Source organism: Sander lucioperca, chromosome 8 (assembly GCF_008315115.2).
Source record: "Sander lucioperca isolate FBNREF2018 chromosome 8, SLUC_FBN_1.2, whole genome shotgun sequence".
In the NCBI taxonomy this organism is placed as follows: Eukaryota; Metazoa; Chordata; class Actinopteri; order Perciformes; family Percidae; genus Sander; species Sander lucioperca.
Window position 1 is genome coordinate 36,747,309 of NC_050180.1, and position 12,344 is coordinate 36,759,652.

At 43.6% G+C, this 12,344-nt stretch overlaps 1 protein-coding gene across 5 annotated transcripts in view; it reads left to right on the forward strand.

Annotated features, from left to right (window-relative positions):
* The window catches only part of znf385b (zinc finger protein 385B), a 62,703-nt gene that overhangs the window by 20,721 nt on the left and 29,638 nt on the right, over nt 1–12,344 (forward strand). For 3 of the 5 annotated variants that reach the window (XM_036004480.1, XM_036004481.1, XM_036004483.1), the window contains exons 1-4: nt 1,430–1,700; nt 2,879–3,016; nt 4,182–4,325; nt 11,429–11,545. In XM_036004480.1, the coding sequence (XP_035860373.1) occupies nt 1,622–1,700; nt 2,879–3,016; nt 4,182–4,325; nt 11,429–11,545 (478 nt within the window). In that variant the 5' untranslated portion in view covers nt 1,430–1,621. Of the gene's footprint in view, nt 1–1,429; nt 1,701–2,878; nt 3,017–4,181; nt 4,326–11,428; nt 11,546–12,344 lie in introns of those variants that run through there. The other 2 variants (XM_036004482.1, XM_031281456.2) reach the window with 2 other exon arrangements.

Here is a 12,344-nt window from a genome sequence, read left to right on the forward strand (position 1 = left end):
GAATTTGGGAGGGCACTTTAAATTGCACAAATTGATTTTCACATTCAAATAAAATGACACAATGCTCCATACATTAAATGGGAGTGATATTTGTAATAAGGCAAATAACTCAAAACAACAACATCAATGTTTGCCGTGTTAATTGGAGTAACAGAAATACCAACTTTTCTGAAAGCTTTGATGTATTCAGCTTGGTGCTTAAATAATTGGAAGTGTTTGAAGACCAAAGAATCAGACAATTACTGCCGTCTTGTCAACACACAGTATATTTAGCCTTGCAAGTGGCATTGGTTTTGTGTCATTTTGTATTCTCATTTCAGATTTTTCTTTAACAATATCCGCAATGTTACCTACCATAGAAATACAGGACTCTCCCGTATAATGTAACCACCCTATAGATCTATGTTCTGACCACCAGTTTTTTTTTTATTATTTCAACTTTGTTTCTCCTGTTTGTCTATCAGTTTGGCATGGCAGAAGGCTCTAAATACTACAATACCCATGATCCTCGGCCCGTCGTTGCTTTGAAGAAGAAAGCAGTCAGAGGTGTGAATCAGTCGCGATTCAAAACACAGCACCATAGTTACTGAATGCATCCAAAATTGACCCATTTGATTAGCAGAACAAATCAGTTTTCTCTACAATCTTTAGCTCCCACACCGTTAACAGCGCATGTAACTGAATTTTAAGCTCTTTGATTGGATATTTCTTGACAAAATGCACCTTGGGAGTCAAAGTTAATTTAACCTTTTGTTTTTATGTACACTTGATTTTTGTTTTTTAATCAAAGAACCAGATATTTTCCAATGCAGTGGTTATTCTTTTGTACTGATGATTAAACCAGGAGAGTTTAATGCCATTTCAAGCTGTCAACTTTTCTCACTTCACAACTTGATGAAGATGACTCGTAGCTTTCTGGCATATTCAGAACACTTTGTCATTGCGATCAGGAACAAAACATTGCACAATAGCTGCACTACAGTTCTCACTAAATCCCAATGGCTGACCCATTGTCATAGAATAACAGTAGTGGCTTTCTGATTGGTCAAGTCAATTTTGTTTATATAGAACAAAAACATTAATTTGCCCCAGAGGGCTTAAATTCATAGCTGGTCCTGCTGGTGTGTTGATGTTGATACTAGAGACCTTGATTTCCTCTCCAGTGCAGACATTATGGGCACCAGCAGCTGCTATACCACTCTATAAAATACACATTATCATTAGGTAACCATTTTTCCTTTGCCATTAGTCAATGGTGTGCCATTACAGCCTTAATGAGTTGACTAAATCTGATCTAAATCCCTAAAGATAGAAATACAGTAGTAATGTATGTAGGTCGTGGCAATAAAGATAACTGAATATGAAAAAACTGTGTGTGTGTGTGTGTGTGTGTGTGTGTGTGTGTGTCCTGTCAGAGGTCATGCGACTTGGCAGAGCTGACAGGACAACAGATGGACAAAGTCATGGACTGACCTACACTCACACACACACACACACACACACACACACACACACACACACACACACACACACACACACACACAGGACACTGTGCACACACATATGTCATCCTTCCTCTCTCCTCTTACTCATTACTTCATCACTCTCCCTGTGAGCATTTATGCTTCACACTCTGCATCCGGTGTCATTCAGGCCTCACTCCTGTCCGCCCGTCTGTCTGTCCACCTGTCTGTCTCTCAGTGAGTATCTCCTTTTAAGGGTCATAACTTGTTCTTGTGGATGTTCGGTGTCACCTTTACATCAGCTCTGTATGCATTGCTGCTGCGTGGATCACCGTTGTTTAACATCTGGAGTGGTTTTTGATGTAATGTTACAGTATTTACAGTAGTTTTCTCAGTATTTTTTTTTGTCTTAAAAAAAATCGACTGATTTCTTTTATCAACAGATACGGTGTTTTGGAAATGTCATTGTGTTTTAGACCTTGTCATACTATTTTGAATGAACTGCTTTTAGCTGCGGACTATGTTAGATTGTCACTCTTCAGGCCTGGTCACAACAGAATTAGTGCCAGATCCACACCACCGTAGCTGGCAAGGTAACACACCAGCCATCCGGTTACATGCTGGCAATAGCTATAATTAGGTCTCTGAGCTTCTTTCTATTTTCTTCTGTACAAGGCAGTTTACTCCCCTGCTGGCATTTTGTTCGCTGGATTGTACTTCATTTCTTTTATTAAAGTGTTATTGAAAAAAGAGAAAAAGCTCTTATGCTAATTCTCATACCAAATTGTTTCGCTAACGGGACAATATGTTCACACAGATTTTTCAAAAGACATTTCATAACTGAAAACCATGACTCTTTTGTCGAGCAGTTTATAATCCTACAGAGGAGGTACAGTAAAAGTGGAAGGTGCGACATACTCTATGGCTCTCTGTCAAGACAGCTGGTTATCGGGGTGCCCTGGTAGCTCACCTGGTTGAGCATGCGCGGCATGTACTTAGGCTGAGTCTTTACCGCAGCGGCCTGGGTTCAATTCCGACCCACGACCCTTTGCTGCATGTCATCCCTTTTTCTCTCTCTCTCCCCTTTCCTGTCTTCAGCTATCCTATCGTATAAAGGCCGAAAAAGCCCTGAAAATAATCTTTAAAAAAATTGTCAATCATCAGTCAATGGAACAAATTTCAGTGTCACAACTTGAAAATTAGCGCAGACTTACTTTGCCCTTGCAAACGAATCCACTAATCACAGCAATTCCATTGAAATCAATTGTTTAACTGCAACATTTGGCTCTTTTAAATGATGATGTGGGAGGGGTGGGGGGGTAATAGTTTCCTGTTGTTTCTATCTGCTATAAATGAATATTAAGGTACATCAATAATCGTCATGTGTGTCTGTTTCTCTTCTTCTTCTCCCTCAGGGATGAAGACACCTCTCAGCCCCTCTCAGCTCCTGAAGAGGGGGCAGATCTTTGCCTTCGGAGGGATGTGTCAGGAGTTGATGGACCCCCCAACACCTGCAACCATCAGTCTCTCTGTCCAGCAGACTCCATCCCCAGGTGATTGACATGTTCCAGCACCAACGCTCTCTATTATCTCCTGTCATTCCAACCCATTCTTGTAGTTTTCTCTTACAGTATGACTGATCCCTGTTGTTTTCCCCTACAGACTAATTCATCCTTGTAGTTGTTTCCCTACAGTCTGGCTCATCATTGTAGTTTTCTCCTACAGTTTAACTCTTCCTTGTTGTTTTGTCCTACAGTCTGACTCTTCCTTGTTGTTTTCTCCTACAGTCTGGCTCTTCCTTGTTGTTTTCTCTTACAGTCTGACTCATTATGGCAGTTTTTTCCTACAGTCTGACTCAACTTTGTAGTTTTCTCCTACAGTGGGATTCATCCTTGTAGTTTACTCTTACAGTCTGACTCATCCTTATTGTTTTCTCCTACAGTCTGACTCATTCTTGTAGTTTTCTCCTACAGTCTGACTCAACCTTGTAGTTTTCTCCTACAGTGGGATTCATCCTTGTAGTTTACTCTTACAGTCTGACTCAACCTTGTAGTTTTCTACTACCGTGGGATTCATCCTTGTAGTTTACTCTTACAGTCTGACTCATTCTTGTAGTTTTCTCCTACAGTCTGACTCAACCTTATAGTCTTCTCTTACAGTGGGATTCATCCTTGTTGTTTTCTCTTACAGTCTACCTTATTCTAGTTTTCTCCTACAGTCTGACTCTTCCTTGTTGTTTTCTCCTACAGTCTGACTCTTCTTTGTTGTTTTCCCTTACAGTCTGACTCATCGTAGTTTTCTCTCACAGTCTGACTCATCCTTGTTGTTGTTTTATCCTACAGTCTGACTCATCCTTGTTGTTTTCATCTACAGTTTGACTCATCCTTGTTGTTTTCATCTACAGTCTGACTCATCCTTGTAGTTTTCTCTCACAGTCTGACTCATCCTTGTTGTTGTTTTATCCTACAGTCTGACTCATCCTTGTTGTTTTCATCTACAGTTTGACTCATCCTTGTTGTTTTCATCTACAGTCTGACTCATCCTTGTAGTTTTCTCTCACAGTCTGACTCATCCTTGTTGTTGTTTTATCCTACAGTCTGACTCTTCCTTGTTGTTTTCTCATACAGTCTGACTCATCCTTGTTGTTTTCATCTACAGTTTGACTCATCCTTGTTGTTTTCTTCTACAGTGTGACTCACCCTTTTTGTTTTCTCCCAGGTCAGGGTGGGGCCTATTCGCTGTGTGAGGTGTGTAACCTGCAGCTGACATCTGCTGCTCAGGCCCAGCTGCACTACAATGGCAGGTCTCACCTCCGGAGAGTGAGACAGCTCCAGTCTAGAGAGACAGGACAACAAGCAGCAGGTACAGTACGACCAGCAGTAGTATTTGCATTTGTAGTTTTAACAATCAGCTTATAAGGCAAAAATAAAACATTATTAAAATAACTGCTGACCCTCTACTATCAAATTTGTGAACCGACTCAAGACCTGAAGCTAAATGTTTATATGCTTTATTTCAACCATTGCCGTTTGTTAGCTTGCTTGGCTAACACAACGCATGATTTTCACTACACCTCCCTCCCTCTTCCCACTCGGTAATGCCTATTTTCTTGCAACAAATAACATGCATGGGTACCAAGGGTAATGAATTCCATTTTGAAAATAACCAAATTGTTTCGAATCTGACCTGAGCCTGAAGATTTATCTCACATGATACTTGAGTTGGGTAGCAGAAGTCTAAGCAGCGGTAGTAGTTTTAGTAGTAGTAGTAGTAGTAGTAGGCTATTAGTAGCTGTAGCAGTAGTCACATAGTTTTAGCTGCATTAGCAACCCAGTCTCACGGCAGTTCGTGAAATGGTCACGTTATTTAATCTATTGATTTGTGTTCATGTTTTTCTCGTTTTTTTCGTGGTGGCCAGCACGAAAATGTAAAGTAATGTATTTCAATGGGAAGCATATTTCGTGATCACAGCATGAATATGGTAGGGAGTAGTATGAAAATCTGCGTAGGGAGGTTGGTTGGGGTGGTGGATGGTGTTACGGCCACAGCAAACAAACCCAATTTAAATGAGACCGTCAACATCTAATAATACCAAACCCGAGGATAGTGAAAGTAATTCAAAATTTATTCACAAATTAACTACAAATTATTTAAATCAAAACTATGGGAGACTGGAGGTCTGGCCAAAATAAACAAAAGAAGAGAGGAAGCCTGGGCCAACCCATCAAGGGCCGTCGGACCCAGAACTTCCCCCCCTAAACTAAAGAGTAAACTAACTAATAGAAACAAAGCCGCGAAAACTAGACTACCAGACCTCCATCCTCAAAACAATGAAATAAAAAGAAAGATAACAGAAGACAACGATGATCCGTGCTGCTTCAGTCTTTTTTCCAACCGCGATTTCTGCCTCCCAGCCTCTTATATCCAGGGGTGGGGCCACCCTCAATCACAAATCAGGAACACCTGAGATGAACAGAGAGGAGGAAAAAGCAGGGCGGGGAGCACATAACACCCCCGCCCTAAATTAGTGACTATTATCTTTTCTTTTTTTTAAAAAAAGAAACATACATATCACCAACAATACCACATGATTACAGACGCGACAATGCGTCAGCCACAACATTATCCCTGCCACGGATATGTTTGACGTCTACATTGAAGGCCTGCATAAAGATACTCCAGCGCATCAATCTTTGATTTGCGTTACGCATTGTCTGCAAAAACACGAGAGGATTATGATCCGTAAAAACGGTGACAGGGACATTAGATGACCCAACATACACCTCAAAATGATTCAAAGCCAGAACCATCGCAAGGGCCTCCTTCTCGATCGTAGAATACACGCGCTGATGACGATTAAACTTTTTAGAAAAGTAGGACACTGGATGTTCGACTCCATCAACACTATCTTGGAGCAGAACAGCTCCCGCCCCCAATTCGCTCGCATCAATTGCCAGTTTAAATGGCTGATCAAAATTAGGCGGCGCAAGCACAGGAGCAGCAGTCATCAGGACTTTAATCTGTTGAAAAGCATAATTACATCTGTCAGACCACACAAAACGAACTTTTGGGCTAAGCAAGTCAGTTAATGGTGCAGCTACAGCCGAAAAGTTTTTACAGAACCCCCTGTAATATCCAGCCATCCCGAGGAAACGTCTCAGGTCTCGTCTGGAACCAGGAACTGGAAAAGCCAAAATCGACTCCACCTTGGACTGGACTGAACGCACTTCACCTCGGCCCACGATTTTTCCCAGATAGACCACAGTTGCTTGACCAAAGTCACAATTTGCCAGGTTAAGCGTCAGATTGGCTTTGCTTAACCTCCCAAACACTTCCTCTAGTTGATGAATATGACTTTGCCAAGAATTTGAATATATTATCAAGTCATCCAAATAAGCTTCACAGCCAGAGAGACCAGACAGTACAGTATTAACCAGCCTCTGAAAGGTCGCGGGCGCATTGCGCATCCCAAAAGCCATCACTGTATATTGCAAAAAATCATCTGGTGTTACAAAAGCGGAAATCTCTTTAGCTCGGTCAGTTAGTGGAACCTGCCAGTACCCTTTTAGTAGATCAAGCTTAGTTACATATGAAGCACCACCAACACGGTCAACACAATCCTCCATCCTAGGCAGAGGATAGCAATCAGGTTTTGTCACAGCATTCACTTTTCGAAAATCTGTGCAAAAGCGATCAGATTTATCAGATTTGTCAACCAATAAACAGGGAGAACTCCACGAGCTCAAACTGGGCTCAGCAATACCATGGTCAAGCATATACTCAACCTCTCTCTTAAAACGTCTACGCTTATCGGGATTAACACGATATGCATGTTGTTTGATCGGTGCTGAATCACCTACATCAATGTCATGTTGCAAGACAGTCGTGCATGAAGGCACGTCTGAAAACAATGACCTATGTGACAAAATCAGGTCCATAATGTCAGCACGTTGAGTATCAGGCAAGTGAGCTAAGTGAGAATCAAGCTTGTTTAACATTTCCGAGTTCTGTAACCTGCCCTGTATCACTGCTGTAGATGGAACAACAACATCCTCCTCAACCTCCACAGGGGTCAGAGCCACGGAAAGCACAGCAGGGTCAACACTTTCAGCACTGGACAGCGCTAACACACAAACAGGGACAGATTTCACCCGATCAACACTGGACAACTCAGCCAAGGGCATAACGTTAGTTACAACTGCCGGACTAAATATGACACTGTCCGGGCCAGGCCCAGCCTCACGCTCATGGTACGGTTTTAACATGTTAATGTGACACAACCTATTCCTACGCCTCCGGTCTGGAGTAGCAATAAGGTAATCGCGGTCACTCACTTTCTTCTGGACAAAATAGGGACCACTAAAGCGAGCTTGCAGACTGGAACCAGGGATTGGCAATAAAACCAACACTTTATCCCCTGGGGCAAAGACTCTGCTCACAGCTCTCCTATCATACCAGCCTTTCATTTTACTTTGAGCAGCACGTAGATTATCTTTTGTTAACTCACAAGCACGATGTAGCTTAAACCGAAAACCACACACATAGTCCAACAAATTGTGGGTCTCAGCCTCACTTAGCCATTTCTCTTTCAACAGCTTCAATGGACCACGCACAGTATGAGCAAAAACCAGGTCGGAGGGACTAAACCCTAAAGATTCCTGTACCACCTCTCTCACTGCGAACAACATAAAATGGACTCCATCATCCCAGTCTTTTTCAAGGTCCAAGCAATATGCACGTAGCATTGATTTAAGTGTCTGATGGAATCGCTCCAGTGCGCCCTGCGATTCAGGATGATACGCACTCGAATGAACGTGACTTATTTCAAACTGCTTGAGAACCTGAGCAAAGATCCGGGACATGAAGTTTGACCCTTGGTCAGTTTGAATAACCTTAGGCAACCCAAACATGGAAAAAAACTTAAACAAAGCTTTCACCACAGCAGGAGCAGTTATATTACGTAGCTGTATAGCTTCAGGAAAACGGGTTGCTGCACACATGATAGTTAGTAGAAATTTATTACCGGACTTGCTACGTGGAAAAGGACCAACACAGTCAACAATAACCCGTTCAAAAGGTTCGCCCACAGCCGGAATCGGATACAACGGTGCCGGCGGAACAGTCTGATTCGGCTTACCCGCAACTTGACACACATGACATGATTTACAGTACTGCACCACATCTTTCTTTAGACCAGGCCAAAAAAAATGGCGTAACACCCGATCATAGGTTTTATTTACCCCAAGATGACCGGCGAGCTGATGATCGTGGGCCAAACTCAGAATGTCACGACGATACTTTAACGGGACTACAACCTGTGTTATCACACTCCAGTCATCATCCGGCGAAGCGTTAAGTGGCGTCCATTTACGCATGAGCACCCCATGTTTAACAAAGTACCCCCGAGGCATAGACAGACTTTCTTCTGCCGACACAGCATCTACAAACAGAACAGATAACTCAGAATCAAGTTTCTGCTCACACACCAGCTGTTCACATGCCATGGACACCTCACCAACGTTAACACTACTGACCCTGCTGCCCTCTACCTCAGCAGGCGCCAGGCTATCAGGAGGAGATGGAACAACTGACAATCCCAACCCCCCAGCACCAGACAGACAAACATCATCATCACACACAACTTGACGCCTAGACATAGCACGAGTCACAGCACAGGCAGAAAATGCCCCAGGATCCCTCTGGGCCAATGTATCTGGATAATCAGTCACCACAGGAACAGCGGTCACTTCAGACTTTACCAGCACCTTACCTCCGGCCAAATCATTCCCCAAAATAAAATCCACCCCCTCAATCGGAAAACAGGGGCGAACCCCTACGACCACCGGACCAGTCACTAAATCCGATTCGATGAAAACATTATGCAACGGCGCGCCCAAATACTGCATGCCAAAACCCCGCACCAAGACGGAATCCACCGCAGAGTCGGCAGAAAGAGACAACACATCATTCAAAATGAACGACTGCGATGCCGCTGTATCCCTCAAAATAGTTACTGGAACTTTGTCACCCCGCCCAGTTAAGGACACAACCCCCTCCATAAGAAACAGAGCAAACACTTCAAGCTCAGACTTACTAACAGAAGTAGCTTCTGACACAGAACGCGACTTGTTAATAAAAACAACAGACTTTGCAGGCCTCTTCTCTGGATGCAAGACATTACAATTTGCAACAATATGTCCCCGCTCCCTACAATAGAAACACACTGGGCTCTCCTTAGATCCCCAACCCTCCCTAAGCTTACCATCTGCACGAGGCCTACCGGACAGAGTTCTAGACGGAAAACCAGGAACATTTGGACCTTCTCTAAAGTTATCACTCACCCGATTTTGCGCAACAAATCTCTCACCAAACACAGATTTATGAGTGAGAACATATTCATCAGCAAGAGCGGCAGCATCAGACAACTTTACAGGTTTCTGTTCATTCAAATAAGTGGTGACTCTCTCCGGCAAGCAGTTTTTAAATTCCTCTATCAGCATCAAAGCTTTAAGATCACCCAAAGTTTTCACTCCTTGCGCTGCACACCATCGGTCAAATAACGACTCCTTTTCGCGAGCAAACTCCACATACGTGAGAGACTCCGGCTTCCTATACCCGCAAAACTTTTGGCGATAAGCCTCCGGCACAAGCTCATATGCCCTCAAAATACCCGCTTTAACCTGCTCATAATCAAGGCTACTTTCAGGAGACAACGCTGCATAAACCTCCTGAGCTTTACCAGTAAGTACGCACTGCAATAAAAGCGTCCACACACTTACAGGCCACTTTAAAGTTGTCGCTACACGCTCGAAAAGAATTAAATACTTATCGACATCTTCCTCTCGAAACACTGGAACAAGACGAATGCATTTACTCACGTCAAAATCAGCTGATTTTCCGGATGACATTTGCGGCACATGGTGAGACCCCGGCGCACTAACTTCCAATTCTTTCAAACGCACAACACGCTTGGTCTCCTCCTCCAGCACCCGTACCCAAAGATTACAATCGATTTCCTTTTCCTTAACATCCAACCGACGTAACTCCAACTCAAGCTCCTTTAATTTTACCTGATCAGAGATTGAATCCTCAATCTTGGGAGACGTAACCCCGCCCCCAACAGCCGACAGCACCCCCTGCTCTAACAAAGCAGACCCAAGCTGATCCCTAATCACCTGTTTCTTGCCATGCTTACTGATAACAACCTCAAACCTGTCCGCAACGAGCTTCAGATTCTCCTTAGTGCATGCATCCAACTTGCCCCACGTTGGGTCACCAAACAAAATCCTCTATCTCAAATTCCATTACAAGCAAAAACAGGCAACTAGCAACACGGAAAAAAACTAGAAAAAAAAACAGCACTTACATCACACCCCTCGGGAAGGCCTCATCACAAAAATTCCACAACCAAGGCATTCACCCAAACAAAACACCCAGTAATTTACACACCTAACAGTTTGACGAGCCCCCAAATATGTTACGGCCACAGCAAACAAACCCAATTTAAATGAGACCGTCAACATCTAATAATACCAAACCCGAGGATAGTGAAAGTAATTCAAAATTTATTCACAAATTAACTACAAATTATTTAAATCAAAACTATGGGAGACTGGAGGTCTGGCCAAAATAAACAAAAGAAGAGAGGAAGCCTGGGCCAACCCATCAAGGGCTGTTGGACCCAGAACTTCCCCCCCTAAACTAAAGAGTAAACTAACTAATAGAAACAAAGCCGCGAAAACTAGACTACCAGACCTCCATCCTCAAAACAATGAAATAAAAAGAAAGATAACAGAAGACAACGATGATCCGTGCTGCTTCAGTCTTTTTCCCAACCGCGATTTCTGCCTCCCAGCCTCTTATATCCAGGGGTGGGGCCACCCTCAATCACAAATCAGGAACACCTGAGATGAACAGAGAGGAGGAAAAAGCAGGGCGGGGAGCACATAACAGATGGGTCAAACAATACAGGACTTTCAACCGGGAGACCGGGGATCGCGTCCCGCGTATGGCGTTTTGTTTCCCCGTTGTTTTCCTAACCACAACCGTCCTGTTATTGTCGCACGTCCCCCGCTTCCGCCTTCCGGTGTGTGAGGCATCCTTCCCCGTTGTGTTTTTCCTAAACCCAACCTCCACCATCCTGTTATTGTCGCGCGTCCCCCGCAGCCGTCTCCCAGCGTGTGAAGCGTCCTTTCCCCGTTGTGTTTTTTCCTAAACCCAACCTCTGAATAGATGGTTCCCATTTCGTGATGGCCACCACGAAAAAAACAAGATAAACGTGTTGTTGTACACGAATCAATAGATTAAAAATAACGTGACAATTACACGAACTGCCGTGAGACATTAGTAGTAGCAAGGTGACTGCAGTAGTAGTCACAGAAGCACCAGTAGCTGTAGTAATAGCAGTAGTAGTAGCGGTAGCTTTAGCAAGATGTTCTAATGGATCTTAATGTCTTTGATTTCAGCAGGGGCTCAGTCTAGGTCTCTTCCCCAGGCCACAGGGCTCAGCTCCCAGCCTGCAGGACTCACTCCGACCCCAGGCCTCAGTCCAAGCCTTAGCGCTTCATCCAGCACGATGGCAGGTAGGACCAGTGCTACTAATGCTTCTTCTATTACTGGTGTACTGCGCTGACAGTGACGGATTAATCAAACATTAAAAGTTGCACGTGAACGCACCACAAAGACTACAGCTGACATGCATGAGAGGAAATGAATAGTCCAAACAACATCACAGAAATATATGCAAGTTCTCACCTTAACCAGACAGACATTAAGTGCTAAACAGGACATCCATTTGTGAAGTCTGAATGTCTGTCTGCTGAGTGACAGTGACTTTGGCTCATCCATCATAAACAGCTGCTGCCCTCTGGGAGAGGTCAGAGAGAGAGAGAGAGAGAGAGAGATGAGAGAGAGAGAGAAACATGGCGAGAGAGAGAGAGAGAAAGAGAGAGAGAGAGAGAGAGAGAGAGAGAGAGAGAGAGAGAGAGAGAGAGAGAGCTCTCTCAGATTGACCCCTGAAAGAATAAACTGACCCTGCATTAAGTCAGATCATTAGTGCAGTTTCATACTTCCTCTTTATGGGTATTGTTAGCTCCACCCAAACACCTGTCAGTCATGTTGATGAGCTGAAACTTTTTGTCATGCTTACACAGTGGCTAAAGTTCACCCATGTTAGCTGAAATGGATTGACAATCTCCAAGTGGATATGAATCGATCTGTGGATTTTGTTACCTTTGGACAGAGTCAGGCTAGCTGTTTCCCTCTGCTTCCAGTATTTATACTAAGCTAAGATAACTACTAAACTGGCTGCTGGTTGTTGCTTCATATGCACGGACATGACATGTCTGTATTTATCTCTAAATCTGGGCAAGAAAGCCTATG